Genomic DNA, 19,405 nt, shown 5'->3' on the forward strand with positions numbered 1-19,405 from the left:
TAGGTATTGTTCGCAAAGAGTACCTATACCTAATCACTATGATTGTTCGTTCCTCGCTTAGATGAATTGACGCGTGAGAATATATTGGCACCATTGCTTTGTTTCTATGTATGAACTATGAACGTGGTATTATGAGCATTATGAGTGATTTCTGTGGTGATTTCTCAGTAATTATTTGTTGTTTTTCAGATTTTTCATGTTGTTGTTTAATTAAAGGTCAACTTATTCATTACCTTTTTTCCAAATAATAATACATAAAATCATTTGTAATGAATGTAATAAGAACCTGCGATGATAATCCAGTTGGTAGTGTTTAAATATTGTGTTGAAATCAGTTGAAAGATGGAAGCTCACTTCATGTTACCTATCAGACATAATTTGAATAATCTCAAAAATCCTAGATAATGCAGCAGTTAAACTTAAAAGTATGAATGAAAATTATAACAGAATGTTACTGCGGCGTAGATTTTGTAAACGCGTTGTGCTTATGTTGACTGCCTTTACTGTATCATTTTATGCTTCAGTTTTATTGTTCGGAGGCTTTAAAGGGCCTCAAGTGATGCGTCTGACAGATTTGAATCGTTGTCCAGCTTGCTACGGCGTCACAGTATGCCCTGAGCTTTATTCAAATCAAATAACATTGGATTCTAACCATTGGAATATGTTTAATGCTAAAAACATATACTACGGCTACACAAAGTCAAACAGAAGAGTGGTTTTAAAGAAACTAGCACACGACTGGGAACTGAAAGAGTTTGATGACAAGCTTTGTGATACCTGGCACTTGAAACATAGTTGCAAGGTTATTCAACTGCTTAACATGACAAATATAGATGAAAAACTACTAAATATAGTTGAGTTTAACCTATCATGGCCAGACACTAAACCCAGGAAGGGACTAGTGATGTGTCCTTATGCATACAGTGTGTATGATTTAATTCAGTCTTTGTTAAATAACAAACGGGAGAGTTATAAATCAGAGATAATAAATATTTGGACCATGCTCAGCATTAATCCTGAACCTATTATTTTGCAGGTAATTTTTTAAATAAGCACTAGATGATGCCCGCGACTTCGTCCGCGTGGATTAAGGTTTTTAAAAATCCCATGGGAACTCTTTGATTTCCCGGGATAAAAGCCTATGTAAAGCCTATGATGATGTTATTCTCTTTGCCATAATCTACAAATTCTATCAACTGTTTGCATTTGTAAGATGGATACTAAATCTGGTAATTAAAATTTAAACAATTGTATTTTTTGCATTATAGGTAATACCAAAATCTAAAGGTTGGCCGGTTCCACCATTCGGCGGGGTCTGCGGCCGCCTGGAAGTGGTTGGGCATGAGGGAGAGCCCCTGTCTACATTACTGCACGTAGCCTGGCACAGGAAGTTGAAGTATGCACAGAAGATCTTAGATGCTGCTATGGACTTTACTTTTAAACATGACCGGTGGGTATGCCTTATAATATTCATCACTACCTACCCATAATAAAATTATTATGCATGTAAAAACGTTTGTTGATTGTCCTTCAATCATGCTCCAACAGAGGAAGGGGTCAACATCACATGTTATGAGGCTAAGGACCTGCACAGTGACATAGTTTATTTTTTATACTAGAAAATCAAAGAGTTTCTATAATATTTTTAAAGCCTAAATCCGGATGGACGAAGTTGCGGTCATTAGCTATCATCTGTGGGTACGGGAGTGCCCTCGCCAAGTCAAGCTCCTACATATTTGTGTCTAAAAACGCCGTAAATCCATACTTCCATACTAATATTATAAATGCGAAAATGTGTCTGTCTGTCTGCTAGCTTTTCACGGCCCATCCGTTCAGTCGATTTTGACGAAATTTGGTACATAGATAGCTTGCATCCCAGGGAAAGTCATAGGCTACTTTTTATCCCGGAAAATCAAAGAGTTCCCATGGGATTTTTAAAACCTAAACCTAAACCGAAGTCGCGGGCATAATCTAGTATTAAATAAGTTTCATAGTTATTGTTTCTTTGTAAGCTAATTTATGAAATTGAAGGGAAAATAAAGAATCTACTAGATAAGTTTATATTTTTGTAAAAAAAAATATCCTAGGATACCGATTTTAATTCTTCCAGATTTCGTTTCTACCTCATGGATTGGTCATTGGACAACATTGTTGCAAATGGAAAGGATGAAATCACATTTGTCGACTTAGAAGACTTAGTAGTTCTCGATAAGCATATATCACCAAAGAAAGACCTGCCCGATTGGTACCAGCGGTACTCGAGAGAGCTCATGGGACCTGGTTTCACATTCTCTATCGAAAATATGTGTAGACATCATCTTAGTGACCATAACCTTTGGGCTGCATGTTACATTTTGGCCGGAGACGACAATCCTTTAATATATCCTATACCTAAAAAAGTCAATACTTCTAGACCACATTTTGATAGATTATTAAGTACATGTCTGAACGGAGAAGACAGATTTCGTACAGTAAGAAAGCTACAACATGTCATAGAAGAAATGTTATCTGATGAAAAGATAGTAGGATTCGGTGCTGTAAGATGATAAGTATTTTTTTTGTCAAGAATCTCTGCCTTATAAATTATTTTATCTGTGATATTATATTATTCTGTGTGAGAAAACGTGGTTGCGAATTATTTTTAATTTCATGTCATAATTTGATAAGTTTGCTGTATTTGTACTGATACTGATCATTATTCATAATATCATGTATGTACCTACATCTTAATAAACCTTAAAGTATAGTCCGCGACAGGTTGAGATGGCAACCGGGGTATGAGGCGTGGGGATGTCCCGCACACCCCCACGTCACCCGCGCTCGCCTGCACGGGGTTAGCGCGGTGGGTGTGCGGGGCATTCCCTCCCTGATTGCCATTTCAATCTGTCGCGTACTATACATAGATTAAAGGTAGTGTTTTATTTTAAAACATGTTTAAAAATAACACTCAAAATACTATTTGGTCTTGTAAACCAGGGTCTTTTCACTCGGTACATTTTAGCCACAGTACAAAATCGCACAGGGTACATTGACTCAGACTTAGCTCGACAGATGGCACTAGTAGTAAGTTTTGTTGCCAGCCACTCGCAACAGATGGCACTACTTGTAAATTTTGTTGCCGGTCAGCAGTGTGACCGTTTGTGGCAGATTTCTGCCATTTGGGTAGATTTCTCTCCTAAATTTTAACTCTGGCAGAATAAGCTGACGATTTAAGAAAGTGGCAGATTTCAAGGAAATCCTTATTATTTTTCTAATCTATCGCCCCACTTATCTAATCTTATTATTTTTCTAATCTATCGCCCCACTTATCTAATCTTATTATTGTTCTAATCTATCGCCGCACACACACACAGTTAAAGTATTAATGGCAATCTATTTTCGTCCTTATTCAAGCAATTAGCAAGGAGTGAATTAATGTAAAAATTCTTAAATGTGATGGATGAATGAAATAAAAAAAAATTAAGAAGAATAAATCCGTATAATATATGAAAAGACATTGCTATGCTAGGGGAGTCAGACTCAGAATAATATTAATAATTAATTAAAAAGCAAATTCGTGACGTTTTTTCTTGTCAAAAATGACACGGTAATTTAATCAAGAAACACCGTATTTTTAACCTTACAACACGGTAATTCTTGATTTACATATGGAAACACTGGCACAGTCACAAATTGTAAAGTCTGTGGTCTGCCGTCTGTGTCTATTAAAAAATATTTATTTTCAACCTCTTTTTTCCGAGGTTTTCCATTATCTCAAGGTGTTTTTGTGATATTTTCCAACGGCAAAAGGCTTTGTTACTTGGATTTTGGTGACTCTGTTATATTGAAGTGACTTGTGCTTTATTTTGAACTCTGACAACTCTACCGAGCAACTTTCTTTATTTCTTTGTACCCCTTTCAAGCTATTGGAAACTGCAAAGTATGGATCAGGGTCTTAACAGATAGAACTAATGTTGTTTAGTATAAAAAATCTCCATTATTTTAGTTTGTGCAATTAGAACTAGATGGCGTTTTATCAAAAAATAAATTACGGTGCGACAAGGCTATCTTGGCGCGTGGCGAAATCGGAACTAACGGTGCCGTCAAGTGTCCCCTTTGTTCTTGTTTGAATATTCTAAGCCTTTGTTCTCCAATAGCGCCCCCCTGTCAATGTCAATCAAGTGGCAAGAGAGCCTTGTCGCACTGTAGTCTGGTATCTCTACGACTTCCCATAAAGCAAATTAAGAAGAAGAAGATCTCTAGGACTCAAAAAGTTTTATTTACTACTAGGTGCTACTAGCCACAGGACACTATTACTCCTATGCTACTAGCTGAAGCCCGCGACTTCATCCGCGTGGAATTAGGTTTTTAAAAACACTGAGGGAATTCTTTGATTTTCCGGGATAAAAAGTAGCCTATTTCACTCTCTAGGTCTATATCTATACCCATAGACTATATGTATAGTCTATAGTATACCCATGCAAAAAAGCACGTCAATCCGTTGCACGTTGCGACTTGATTGGAGGACAAACCAACAAACAAACACACTTTCGCATTTATAATAAGGGTACTATAGCAACCTTGACATCCATGTTTGTGCCACATTTTTGTTTACGCAGTGTTACTGCATCCGTGATCCATCCATTCAAGTGTACTGCTGGGATATTCACTTTTAAAATCATGCTAAATTCAACATAACCTAATACCTATAGAGAAGCAGTACAAAAATCATGTGTAAAGAAAAAAAGAAAATTTAGTTTTAAATAATAAATTACGGGTTTTGTTTTATTATCTCAACTTTTAGTACTGAAAGTACTTCTTTCAATGTATAAAATAATAAATAATGCGGCCGAACTAAGAATAAGACTGAATTTCTGCCATATTGCGACGTGTACCTAAGCGGGATTATAATTTTTGATTCGTATTTTCTTTGAAGTCACTACCTATAAAAAATAATATATGAATCAAACCTGCGCACGTGTTATACCTGTTATACGTATAGCTATATAGTTGACCTTAAAAAACTAGTATCCAAGGCCGGAAAAAATTAAAAATAATTTACATACAATAGTTACTGCAATTAGAAACAGATGGCGCCACTACGAAAGATTAGCTGTCGTCTCTATACCAGTATATATAATGTACTCTGTGGTATGGATTAACAGTGCATTGTGCTGATCTGGATGTGATGGGAAAAGCCATAAATCAAGAAAAAAGAAGAACTCTATAAGTACCTAACTAATATAACCCGGACTACGTTTCATGGACTACGATTTGCTGTAATGGTAACAGAAAAAAGTGTGTGCTCAGTTATAAAAATAAATAAATGACTTTTACCTAATTTATGTGTTTTATTGAAATTAACCATAGAAAAATAGAAATAAAAGAAAATTTAAAACCTATATATACCTATCTAGGTAGCGTATATACTGTACCTATAGGGATTGGTATATATAGCAGATCCTGTAGTTGCAACTCTGCTCAATAGATGGCGTTACCAAAAAATAGGGACTGATGACTCTGTACCCGTATATTCAATGTACCTACTCTGTGTTGTAAACCTAGTAGGTAGGTATATATTTTACCTATCGAACATGTTTCTAACCCTTACAATATCCAAGAATATAGGTATGTGTTCAAAAAATTTACATTTAAAAAGCCAGAACCCAGAACTGTAAAGCCAATCAAAAAAGTGAAATATCATTGAATTTCAAAAAAAAGCTAGAACCTATAGCTTGAAAACCAATTTTAAAAAAATACATTAAAAAAAAGCCAGAACCCAGAACTGTAAAGTACCAAAAAAGTTAATTGACATTAAAGACATTGAGTCTCAAAAAAGCTAGAGTCCAGAACCATAAAGCCATTTAAAAATAATGGTCATTACAAAAAGGCCAGAGCCCCGAACAGTAAAGTTAATCTAAAAAATTAATTGTCATTGTGGCTCACAAAAGCTAGAATCCAGAACCATATAGCCAGTTTAAAAAAAACTCATTTAGAATCCAGAGCCGTAAAAATAGTTGAAAAAAATTGTCTTTTTTGTCAATCTGTCTCGGGGTGACCAGTAGTAGCAGAATGCTGCGATTTTAGTAGGATACCTAATACCCTAAAGGGCAGTATTTTGTCGCAGTTTAGAAAAACTAGCTGTTTTAGCGGAATCGAATAAATATTAGCAGAACATGAATCGGTATTTATTGATTTTCACTTGGTTAATTACGCAAGAAACGTACAGAAACCTTTAGCAGTATCATTTTGAACTGGGTAACCTTTTATTTTCTTAACATACCTACCGTAGATCTGCCAACTCTAAAGAGTCAGTACCTAATATTTTAGGAGGATTCCCAAACATAATATGTAAAACAACCAATTATTGTGTTTATTTTCATTTGAGCAACCGCCAAGTTTCTGGCAGACCTCTACAGGAAAGGCACTCCGAACCCGGAACCAGTGGTAGATGCATTAATTGACGATTCAAAAGTACTTGTAATTGTGTAAAAATATTTCTATTTTATTCCATTGTTTTCAATTATAACTACAATGTGGAAACTAGTCAGCGATGTTATTTAGAGGAATAGAGTCGACTCCCTCAGTTTCTCGCCGATTTTTGTAGTAGTTTTTTGAACAGCACCTAGTAGGAATATCAATTTTAGTCTATTCACACATGTCACAAGACCTACATCACAAAACTACACAAAATCATTATGTTATTATTCTGTGATCAAAATCAAAAATATCGTAATTCGTACCTACCCCACAGAGTAGGTACTTTGTAAAATGACCTACCCGTTCCATAATATACAATGTGGTTATGTTTAAGATTTCGTGTTTTATTTCAAATGTACATAAAATACTAAATAATAATAAACATGAGTGAATCGGATTCTGATGATGAAAATGTAATTCGATATGGAACTCCACTCGAACCTTTTGAAGAAGGTAAGGATACAAAATATTCTGTCAATCTATATTTATGAATAATTTTATGAATAGATTACAATTATTCTTGATTTATATTTACATATGGCTCCTTAATCGGTATTCTAATATTATGTATAAGTTGATTTATATCCAGAAGTCACTTCAAATAAAAAAAATAGAATAATGGTAGTGATGCCAATATTTTTTATTATTTTTATGATAGTGTTTTTACCTTTGAAAGTAGTTTCGATAACTCCAAAGTGTCGCTACTAGATAGCATTGACAGTCGCTTCAGTACTGAGTGAACATGCATATCACCGTCACTGCAGCAAGCGAAACCATGGTCAAGGCGTCGGGCGCGAACCCAGAAGACGCAGGTTCGAATCCTGCCAGTTCCGCAATTTTTAATATGTATTTAAACAATAATTTAGTCATATATAGTTAATAATAGTCATGCCAATATTATGTATAAGTTGATTTATATGCAGAAGTCAATTCAAATAATAATTTTTCTTTCTTCCTTTCTTTACAGATGAAGTCCCCTCCAAGAGGAAGTACCAGCAGCAAACAGATCAGTATGCGGTGGACGATCACGGGCGACGCAGGTTCCATGGAGCCTTCACAGGGGGCTTCTCGGCTGGGTTCGGCAATACAGTGGGCACTGCGGAAGGATGGACACCTAGTAGCTTTAAGAGCTCTCGCATGGAGAAGGCGCAAGCTTCAGTCAGTAATATGTATTTAAACTCATCGAAACTCTTTGATTTTTCGGAATAAAAAGTAGCCTGTCACTCTACAGGTCTTTAACTACAACCATGCAAAAAAACCGGCCAAGTGCGAGTCAGGCTCTCACAATGAGGGTTCCGTACTACAGTTGTATTGTTTCAATATTTTGCGGAATAATTCAAAAACAATGATACATAAAAATAAATAAAAATCTGTTTTAGAATGCACAGGTGAAGACCTCACATATGATACCCCACTTGATATAGTTACCTTACATAGAAAAGTGAAAATATTAATTATTAGATTTTTCCCCAAATGTCAGCTATAAGATCTACCTACCTGCCAAATTTCATGATTCTAGGTCAACGGGAAGTACCCTGTAGGTTTCTTGACAGACCGACAGACAGACAACAAAGTGATCCTATAAGGGTTACGTTTTTCCTGTTGAGGTACGGAACCCTAAAAATTGCGCCGATCTGTTGCTTCAATAACCAATAACAAACAGACCAGAGTAAATTTAGAAATTATAAAATTCCAAATTTCCCCTGCCGGGAATTGATCCCCGGACCTCCCACTGATCATCATCCTCACAGCATCATCATGCAAGGAGGGGTGCATGGTCGGATGCTGCACCTTTTCTTCCTCTGCAGCTTTATTGTACTGCTACTGTATTGATACTTTTGTACAAAGTCTTGAGCACCATTTACAGTGCGACAAGGCTCTCTTGGCACTTGAATGACATTGACAGGGGGGCGCTGTTGGAGAACAAAGGCTTAGAATATTCAAACAAGAGCAAAGGGGACATTCGACGGCAATGTTAGTTCCGATTTTCGCCACGCGCCAAGGCTATCGCCTTGTCGCACTGTAGTTTATTCTCACCTCTACAGAACCAAAAACCAGAAGACTTCATGGACGAGGAGGATCGCTCGGAGTTCGGTATTGCGCCGCGTCACATGCAGACTAACCAGGAGTTTTCAAGCCAGAAGAGATCCAGACCACAGCGATTTCATGATGGGCCCATACCTGGTAAGCTATTTTAGACAACATTTAGACTTGATTCATCATCAATCAATCAGCCTGTTTGTTGCCGCTGCTGGACATGGGCCTTCCCAAGAGCACGCCACCACACGATCCTCCACCTTCCTCATTTACCTACTTCCTGCTATCTTCTTAAGGTCATCAGTCCAGTGGGTTGGGGGACGTCCCACACTGTCCTTGCTGATACGCGGTCTCCACTCCAGAACACATAAAGTCTCATTGAATATTATTTTGTTATAATCATCATCACGATCAACCCGCTGGCCACTATTGAGCACGGGTCACCTCTCAGACTGAGAAGGGCTTAGGCTATAGTATAGCCTAAGCCCAGATTGGCGGATTTTGTTACACGAGGAATCCACAGCATGCGGCTGAAAGTATATAACCTTTAGAAGGATATAGCAGATTTGTAGTGTATTGTCTCTGTCGTTGAGACCGACAAAACTTCATATAGGTACATATATTTCTATGGAGTACCAATTCACTACACCATCTTTTGAGCAACTGAAAGCTCAATTGGCTACTTCCACGCAACTTTGATATTACAAGGAATTAATCAGTTGTGCAATTCATCAGGTTTACAAAACCGGTCAAAACTTTTTAAAATAATATTAGATTCCACTTCTGATGTTTGTTTCTTGCTCCCAGGTGAGCCCGTGCTAGAGCAATTAGTCCGAGCCGTGCACGAAACGGCGGCGGTGAAAATGCTGCGTAAAATGGGCTGGAAGGAGGGCCAGGGGGTGGGGGACCGGCTCACTCGCAGCGAGAAGAAGAAGAATAAAGAACAGCACAAGGTGTACGGCTGCTATATGCCGCCTGAGATGAGACAGGTACGATTTATAAAGATAATTTAAATGATAAATTTTTAATCTGCTCTAGTACGAAATTTGGTACAGAGATAGCTTGCATCCTGGGGAAAGACATTGCTACTTTTTATCCCGGAAAATCAAAGAGTTCCCACAGGATTTTTAAAAACTACACACTGACGAAGTCGCGTTGTATCATCTAGTTAATAATATGACGCCGAGAGAGAGAGAGATATAATCATTCAATAATGTTGATTTTCTTCCAGGATTCCACACAGTCTTCAGAGAGCTCAGATTCAGAATTTGAGTATGAAGCACTATTCGCTCCGGACGATTATGAGCCTTATATGCTACAGAAGAAGAGCGATCGCTTCGGTTTAGGCTACAAGGGGCTAAGTCGACACTCAGTGCTGGGTAATTTAGGCAGCAATGAAAGAAGTCATTTGGTTATGAAGGAGAAAGGGAAGAAGGTACGTAAAGAGTTACAACTTACAAGTTCAATTCAATTCCCAATTATTGGCTTTTAGGTGTGCCAGCTGGGCACAGAGTGTTTCGCCAGTGTCACGTTTATGGAGAAGGCACGAAGGAGATTGTTCGGTGAGAGCTGTTGTACAGTTAAATTTTGAATATCTACAAAATAGTTTTTGGTAGTTTGTTAGTCCTTAACCTAGAAAAAAGAAACCAAAAAAACTTACAAGTTACAACTATTACAGTTGATTATGCAGTGCACCTCATAGGTACAGATGTTGTATTTCACGGAGGCCGTTTCGCTTTACTTGTGTGAGTGCACACGTACACATTGTTATAGTATGAAGGACCCAATCTCTGAAGGGTTATATAGAAATAAAAGGAAATATGCTGATCGACAGGGATTTAATTTGTAAGGAACACTTTAGTGAGTACAACGGAGAGCGGCTAGTCTAGCTAAGAGAGCGAGAGGAGAGATCGCAAGAGAGAGAGAGGACAACACAGATTGCCTAAACACATTTTAAACACCGTTTTGCGGCTCTGGCTACAAGCCTTTTCATTACGTGCTTACAGATAAAACATGTTAGGCTTAGTTTACACTAGTTACATTTATAACCAACAATCTCAACCGCAACGCGGTTTGCGTTACGCATACAAATGCGTTAACGCAAGTCCAAACGCACTTACGCTGCGCGACGCGACGCGCGATGCCTCCCAAGTCCCATGCAAAATACCTTGAACAATGGTAAGGGACCCTTCGTGTGAGAGTCCTACTTGCACTTGACCGGTTTTTTTAATTACGACACTGTATCAATCATTATTACTATCTCAATTATTGTGGTTGGCTGAACTTCTTGTTTGATTTGTATCTGATCCGACCGATCACGTGACGACCGTCTCGGTGATTTGGGTCGGATCTGACCTGATCTGATAGTTTTTTTACAAGATGCGGTCGCCTTTCAGCTCTATTCAGGCGATTATAAGCTTTATCCTGATAGAAATACAGTTTAATATTCTTTGCGTATGAATCTGAATGAACTAATTGACCTTATACAACATTCACTCAAACCTAGTTTCATACAAAAAAAAACCGGCCAAGTGCGAGTCAGCCTCGCGCACTGAGGGTTCCGTACTACAGTCTTATTTTTTCGACATTTTGCACCATAATTCAAAAAATATGATGCATAAAAATAAATAAAAATCTGTTTTAGAATGTACAGGTGGAGACCTTTCATATGATACCCCACATGATATAGTCACTCACTTCGAAAGTTGAAAATACTAATTATTAGTTCATGACCACAATTAATTTTTTTTGTGTGATCTAACCCTAAATTCACGGTTTTCAGATTTTTCCCCAAATGTCAGCTATAAGATCTACCTACCTGCCAAATTTCATGATTCTAGGACAACGGGAAGTACCCTGTAGACAGACAGACAACAAAGTGATCCTATAAGGGTTCCGTTTTACCTTTTGAGGTACGGAACCCTAAAAAAAGAAAGGAAATCATTCAAAGTCGTAGCGCGCAGTTCTGTGGACATGACGGGTGGCGCCAGTGGAGCGTCCGATCGTAATTTATGTGGCATACAGTCTGCCATTTTAATCATATCAAAAGTGAATGTATGGTGTTCTTGTAACAGCAATGCATTGTAGCCAATAGTGAGCGAGCGTCAACCAATCATAGGTGATTGCGATCGTGACATTGTAGCTGTCATTTTACCGCAAACGAGCTGCAGGTTTCTACCTAACTACTGCCTGTCTTCAAAACCCTGCGCATGCTAGTGTCTGTCATCTACCCCACGATTTAATGGATTTTTAAGATATTGATTGAAATTCAGGTATCGATCCGCGGTCAAGCGTTTGGCGTGGGCGCCTTCGAGGCGGATGACGACGATATCTATGCGTCAGAAGACATGTCGCACTACGACTTTGCTCTGGGAAACCCCGCCGAGAAAACCAAACCTAAGAAAAGTGGTGACAAGGGAACTAATGTAAGTACTTTTGAAATAAACACTCCTTTTGGCACATTAGGCGATTTTGGGATATATAAAAACTTCAAAAGTGCGTCACCGACATGCTAATGTACATGTATCGGCAGAAAGTAATGTAGTTACATCGACCTTTAGAAGGAGATAACAGATTTGTAGAGCATTGTCTCTGTCGTTGAGACCGAAAGGTCGACGGTTCAAACCCCGCCCGTTGCACTATTGTCGTACTTACTCCTAGCACAAGCCTGACGCTTAGTTGGAGAGGAAAGGGGAATATTAGTCATTTAACATTCTTTAAAAAAAGTATAATTTCCGCAAATTGCTAATGCGCGTGGTCGCCATTTTAGTGACTCATTTTAGTCAGCACTAGACTGAAGTTTCGAGCTGATGGTACATTTTTATTTCGGCTGACGTCAAAATGACGTCATTTCGATGTTAATGAGACATGGTCCCACCGCAATAGCAATTTGCGGGACTTATTGCTAGTTTTTGATGCACTCCTTTTTTAAAAGGTGCTAGAAGGATTTGTCAAGGCGTCAAACCCGATGCCTTCAGTGCCATCCTACCCCGCTCCGGCCCTCCCTCGGGACTATACGCCGCTCGCCGCCGGCAGCAGGCGCTCTAGATTCGAACCCACTGCCGCCCCGCAAAGAGATCAAGGTCAGTTTGTTAAATACGTTTAAAATCAAAGGAGATGGATCAGCTCCAGTTTAGGGGTGCCTAAAAATTTAAATGATAAGAAAGCTAGGGAATGAGTTGCTTGTGATAGTTCTAATAAGTTAAAGTGATTTTGTAAAGTGGTGATGATAAAAAGAATACCCAGCTGAGTTTGTTGTGGGCTCTTCTCAGACCTGGGCGCGTTTGTTGTAGCATATGTTTGTCGGCAGCGCCGTCTTTAGTCGTAAACAGATTCCCCATTGACATCACATCATTGTCCCCACCGTCGTTGTGAGACTATAAAATCGGACAAATCGGCTGTGCGTAGTGATTCATTATCCGTGTGGCTCTTGTCGAGGGCACTTCTCATTACACGTGTCGTACTGTGGGTTTTATTATTGTTGTTACCTGTGTGGTTTCTGTTGTTTGAGGTTATAGTACTAGGTGAGGTGTGCTAGGTTAGATGGTTGGTCTTCTACCGGTATGGGGATGGAGGAGCCGGTGTAGGTAGGTCCCTACTTACACCGGGACCTAGGTAGGGTTAGTTAGGGTTGTCTAGTATAACTAGATGTTATACTAGACAACTTATGTCTCTCGTAGTGCGAGAATATTGTTAGTGCGCCCATGTGGGCTCGGTCAATTTATAATGTTGTTATCCTGACCTATCCGGTTAATCATCATCATCATCATCTTTGTGAAGGCTCTATTCCCGACATGTTTATATTTTCAGGGCTAGGAAGACACGAACTCACAGCGGAAGCGCGAGGAGCTTTATTAGGAGAAGTTCCCTTGCCCAAATCAAAGGAACCAGATTTACCTACAGGAACACAAGAGAACACACAGACAAACTTGCAAACGCCGAAACAAACAGAAATGTCCAAACTCTTCAAAAGTATTAACTTTGTGTCACCGAATACCGGAACCGAATCGTCGCCTGACTTCATATCTATTAAGGTAAGCATTAGAAATGTAAAAAATTGTAATCTATATAAAAGGAAAAGCTGACTGACTGACTGACTGATCTATCAATGCACAGCTCAAACCACTATAGTCGACGCATTTTAAACTGAGTCGTCGAGTTATCTGTCTGTTTCGCTCGCACTTACAGGTCGTAGGTAAGTGCGAACGAAACAGACAGATAACTCGACAACTCAGTTTAAAATGCGTCGACTATAGGCGGATCTAACTGAACTTTGGCATGCAGATAGCTATTATGACGTAGGCATCCGCTAAGAAAAGATTTTTGAAAATCCAACCCTTAAGGGGGTATAATAGGGCTCCAAAATTTGTGTAGTCCACGCGGACGAAGTCGCGAGCATAAGCTAGTCTAAATATATAAAAGGAAAAGGTGACAGACTGACTGACTGATCTATCAACGCACAGCTCAAACTACTGGACGGATTGGGCTGAAATTTGGCATGCAGATAGCTAATATGACGTAGGCATCCGCTAAGAAAGGATTTTTGAAAATTCAACCCTTAAGGCGTGAAATAGGGGTTCGAAATTTGTGTAGTCCACGCGGATGAAGTCGCGAGCATAAGCTAGTATATTATAAATGCGCAAGTGTGTTTGTTTGACTTTCAATCACGCCGCAACGGATACCACTAAACACTATAGTGTTAGGTGGGTTTTGTTTATATTCTGTGCCCAGCCTAGTATCCTCTGACATTCTCCGAGAGTCTATGGTTTCGAATAGACTCTACACTCTCTGGTGACGCTTAGAAGATGAATAGTTCATTGTACTGACTTGTAAATTAATTAAATAAGAAAACAGTGATTAAAACTATGTTAAAGTATATCAAAGTGGTTTTCATTCTAACAATAGTGTAAACATGTAACTAACAGTTTTTGGTACATGAACAATAAAAATAAATAAATAAATAAATAGTTAGGATTTGGACCCGGAAAATCATTGAGTTCCCACGGGATATTCAAAACCTTAATCCACGGGGACGAAGTCGCGAGTATCAGCTAGTCCCATGTAATTTGATTATGATTTATGATTGATTGATTGATTTTATCTAGGATTCGGGTAAAGAGCTCTTACCAAATATCTTCAAACCCTTCGCAAGCGATCCGCTAAAGCAGTCGCGATACGAAACGTACTTGCGGGACAAGGACAGCGTGACGTTGGAGAGAGATAGAGAAGCGGATAGACTGAGCGAGTGGGAGAGGAATAGAGAAATGGTGGAGTTCGAGCAGGCGGCGATATTGTATAGGCCTCTGAGCGGCGCTATGGGGGACAGGTAAATAATACTTTTAACCTTTTAAGGGCTCCAAACCCAAAGGGTAAAACGGGACCCTATTACTAAGACTGCGCTTTCCGTTCGTCTGTCTGTCTGTCACCAGGCTGTATCTCATGCACCGTGCGATGACACGTTAGACAGTGTTAAATTTTCACAGATGATGTGTTTTTGTTGCCGCTATAACAACAAATACTAACCTTTGTCACAGAAGATATAATCCTTAGTCTAGATAATTCCAGTAAGCCAGTAAAGGTTTCACAATAAAGTAGATTTATATTTACCAGTACATATCCCGATCGGGTAGATATACTTATTTTAATTTTTGCTCGCGTAACGCTCGCGATTGCGGGAAAACGACATACAGCTACAATGTCACGATCACAATCATCTCTGATTGGTTAACGCTCGCTCACTACAATGCATTGTTGCAACAAGAATCGCACAAATTCAGCCAATCAGAACAATTGAGATTGTTATAATGATTGGTTTTAGACAATTGCCCTACAGGAAACAAATCAGACACGTTTCCTGATTTCAGATGTAAACCTCCCGTACTTACTTTCTTTGAACTTTAGGGGGCGTCCATAAATTACGTGAGATGTTTAAGGGGGGGAGGGGGTCGAGTCAAATCTCATCTAAACTTACGTTGGAGAGAGGGGGGGTCTCGGCAAATATCACGCAATTTTTTTTTCGGATTAAAACAAAAAAAATTATACTATTTTATATATATTATAAATATTTGTCCATTTAATCCAGATTGTACATGCTTAAGATATTCTATATTCTATTGTTAAATTTTTATTACACTTATCTCTCAGCAATATTGATTACTAGTCTTAACTAAAAGCACGAAGCAAGTTTTTTTCTTTTTACAGTAACAATCCAACGCGTCTACGTAAGAAACCCACATTTTGAAAAATCTCACGTGAGATTGGGGTTGGGGGAGGGAGTTGAATAAAATCTCACGCAGCTCACCAGGGGGGGAGGGAGGGACAGAAAATTCAAAAAAACACCTCACGTAATTTATGGATGCCCCCTTATCTTGTTTCTCGTAGGTTCACACACGCGTCCGAACCCGACGACGCAGTGAACCCTCTGTCGGCGGTCGCCAAAAGCTCCGTCAACCACGGTCTAGCTACTTCAGAGCAGATTGAGGCGGCTAAGCTAGGCGCTTACGGCGCTATGACGAGAACGGAAACAACATGGCGGCCGGAAGCGATCGTTTGCAAACGATTCAATGTTCCAGAGCCGGGAGGAACAAGGTTTGTCTTTTGTAGGGTTCCATACCCGAATGGTGCTATTTTCCTACTTTTGATTTTGATAAATATAAACATATTATACTTTATTATAAACTAGGACAAAAATAATGACGTACGCTGAAAGAAAAAATTAAAATCCAAACAAAGATTTACAAAATTACAGGCATTTTAATTTTGGAGTGCGAGAGTCTTCTATCCCTTTGTCGCAAAACGAAAATTTGTATGAAACCGCACGAAGATACTATGGCATTAGTAAGGTGTGACGTCAAAATGCTATATCGCTATCTCTGTCTAATCAGAAATATTTAAATGCTTATAACTTTTTTGTTATTTGATCGATTTAATTAGTTTTTGTCAGTTTACGTCATTATTTTTATCCTAGTTTATAATCTAAATATATAAAAGGAAAAGGTGACTGACTGACTGACTGATCTATCAACGTACAGCTCAAACTACTGGACGGATCGGGCTGTAATTCGGTATGCTGATAGCTATTATGACGTAGGCATCCGCTAAGAAAGGATTTTTGAAACCCCTAATGGGGTAAAATTTGTGTAGTCCACGCGGACGAAGTCGCGAGCATAAGCTAGTAAAGTAATAAAAAAAATGGAGTCAAATACTCAATTAGCCACAATATTGTCTTGACCATTCCAAACTCAATTTGATCTTTGTTTATTACAGAATTGAACCGAAAAAAGACAGCAAGCCGAATATCTCGTATTCCGTTTTCTCGTATCTGGAATCTTCTGTTCACGACAAAGAAAGCTTTACAAAAGAACAGAGCAAATTCGGCGGATCGAAATCACTAAATTTCGAACATAAAAGAGATACAAATCCAACTAATAATAGAGAAAAACAAAATAATATAAATACAGAAAATATTAATATAAATAAAGCGACAACTAGTCAAACGTGTAATATTTTTGATACAACTACAATTGATGTAAATCCTAACAAAAGAATGACAGTAGTAGATCTATTTCTTAAGGAGTTCGATAAAGATTTGCAAAATAAACAACAAGGTGTAGAAGTAGCGGAAACAATAGAGAAGTTCGACAAAATCGATCTATATAAGGCAATATTTCTAAGTGATACTGAAAATGAAGAGGAAAGCGATGAAATTAACACAAATAATGTAGATAATAATGATTTTCTTGTAAAACCGAAGAATGTTGAACGTAATACTTCGCCACCAAGAGGTATTTTTGCTAATATCGATTTTGACGAAATCAATGCTTGGAGACGACCTGATAAAGATAATAACAGCGGTAATACTAAAACAGTTGAAAATGATAAAACCGGAATTAATCAAAAGAATGAAAATGATAAATTAAATAATGAAAAAGTAGAAGAAATAGCGTCAAACATAATACAGGAAGAAACTTACGGACCGAAAATACCTGAAAATCTACAAAAGAGATTGCAATCTGAAACGCTAGAGGAGAAAAAAGAATTTAAACCAATTTTTACAAACAAGAACAATTTGGAAGAAGATTCGTCATCAAGCTCCGACTCTTGGGTGGAAATCAAAACTAAATCGAAGAAAGAAAAGAAAAAGAAAAGCAAAAAGCATAAATCGAAACACAAGAAGGCTAAACATAAGAAGAAATATTAGATTAAATTAAATTTATGTTTCAGGTAACCCTGAACTATACTAATATTATTAATGCGAAAGTGTGTCTGTCTGTCTGCTAGCTTTTCACGGCCCAGCGGCTTAAGCGATTTTGATGAAATTTGCTACAGAGGTAGCTTACATCCCGGGGAAGGACATTGGCTACTTTTTTTCCCGGAAAATCAAAGAGTTCCCACGGGATTATAAAAAAACCTAAATCCACGCGGACGAAGTCGCGGGTATCATCTAGTTTTGTATAAATGTTACGGGCAAAGTGTATAACAGTCGTGATATAATTCCTGGGCAATGGGCATTGTGTATAATGTCGAGGTTAGAGGTATACCGTATAGGCTTTTCGGAGTTACGTGCGTTATAAGCAATGATATATCACATGCTTTAATGGCGAAAGAAAATATCGTGAAGAAACCTGTATTCTTGAGAGTTCTCCACAATGTTCTCAAAGGTGTGTGTAAAGTCTGCCAAATGTCAATCTGCACTTTTCCATAGTATAAAATATACATAATATAAATACAACATCTTATTTTGGAATTGAAAATAACTATTGTCATTGCTGCATTCGCTTTTGCCCAGTCATTATTCATAACTCCCGTTACCGCTAACATTTAATTTAATTTAATTTAAAACAACCTTACTGTTAAAAGATTTACAGAGAGTAAGAATACAGGATACACTTGAAAAACAAAGGGCGACCTTATCACTAAAGTGATCTTTTCCTTGCCCATACTTAAGAACTTATAGAACTGTAAGACGGGGACGGGGGAGACGAGGAGAACATTGTACAGGATGTAACCAGAAAAAAATAACGCTAGCAAAAATTTAGCGTTATTGTTATACTATCTAAACACAATACAATAACCATTTGCCTCATTTTGTAGTTTTAGTGACTTAGTATTTCTCAAACCCGCAGTGTTTAGTGTTAAAAACTGGGGTCAATGCCCCACATACAACGCGGCATTGATTCCGGATGGCCTGCTTACGCAACGTTCGTTGACCTCTACGAGCAGGCAGCTGTTTCATTTGATGTATCGTGAACTTTTACAAAATATAGGTAGGTATATATAAATATATTTTAATAATATTTTTTTTGCGTTTTTTTTTGTGGTATCATACCAGTAATCATGCTAGCGTTCTGCTTACACCCTGTATAAAAAAAGAATAGCCATGTGTAGAATGCACTATGCAATAATGAAGTAAACATTGTAGAGAGATAAATAAATATATTGTTTTGAATAATATATCTTTGTTAATTGCCCATTCTTCACCATAGGTTTCGTCATTCGCCATTATCCATGATTTCCACTTGATGGTGGAAAACGCTCACTTCGAAAATATGTCTCAACTGAAAAACCGCAGACACATATTAATTTCTAAAAGTCTCTCCATCAATGAGTTTGTTTGGTTGATATTCAACATGTACGCGACTTGCAGTCTTGGTTGGGACGTCCCGCACACCCGCACAACCTAATCCAGTGCGGGCGAGCGTGGGTGACGTGCGGGTTGCATACCCCGATTGCCATCTCAACCTGTCGCGGACTATACGTATGTTTGGAGCGCGCTACGAATAAACTCAATAAAGGCGTGAGTATAGAATTAGATGCTCGTGTGCCGATGCGAGCACGAATGACAAACCATTATACCTACTGCAAAAGACCAGGCAGACCAGCAGACGCCAAGTACTCTGTGATGTACGTA

General features: G+C 38.3%; 2 protein-coding genes across 2 annotated transcripts; both read left to right on the plus strand.

The window, feature by feature from the left end:
* The first annotated feature begins 124 nt into the window (after positions 1 to 124).
* Positions 125 to 2,901, plus strand: LOC117983493 (divergent protein kinase domain 2A-like). The gene is made up of 3 exons (XM_034970060.2): positions 125 to 1,036; positions 1,269 to 1,450; positions 2,111 to 2,901. Exons 1-3 carry the CDS (start codon positions 428 to 430, stop codon positions 2,544 to 2,546), a joined length of 1,227 nt encoding a protein of 408 aa, XP_034825951.1. The 5' UTR covers positions 125 to 427; the 3' UTR covers positions 2,547 to 2,901.
* A 3,855-nt stretch (positions 2,902 to 6,756) lies between these two features.
* LOC117983488 (G patch domain-containing protein 1 homolog) lies at positions 6,757 to 18,946 on the plus strand. Its single transcript, XM_034970053.2, has 11 exons — positions 6,757 to 6,912; positions 7,427 to 7,617; positions 8,505 to 8,643; positions 9,304 to 9,485; positions 9,728 to 9,931; positions 11,769 to 11,921; positions 12,431 to 12,578; positions 13,306 to 13,529; positions 14,601 to 14,821; positions 15,877 to 16,083; positions 16,762 to 18,946. Exons 1-11 carry the CDS (start codon positions 6,843 to 6,845, stop codon positions 17,693 to 17,695), a joined length of 2,673 nt encoding a protein of 890 aa, XP_034825944.1. The 5' UTR covers positions 6,757 to 6,842; the 3' UTR covers positions 17,696 to 18,946.
* The last annotated feature ends 459 nt before the right edge of the window (positions 18,947 to 19,405 follow it).

This window comes from Maniola hyperantus, chromosome 7 (genome assembly GCF_902806685.2).
Source record: "Maniola hyperantus chromosome 7, iAphHyp1.2, whole genome shotgun sequence".
Lineage (NCBI taxonomy): Eukaryota > Metazoa > Arthropoda > Insecta > Lepidoptera > Nymphalidae > Maniola > Maniola hyperantus.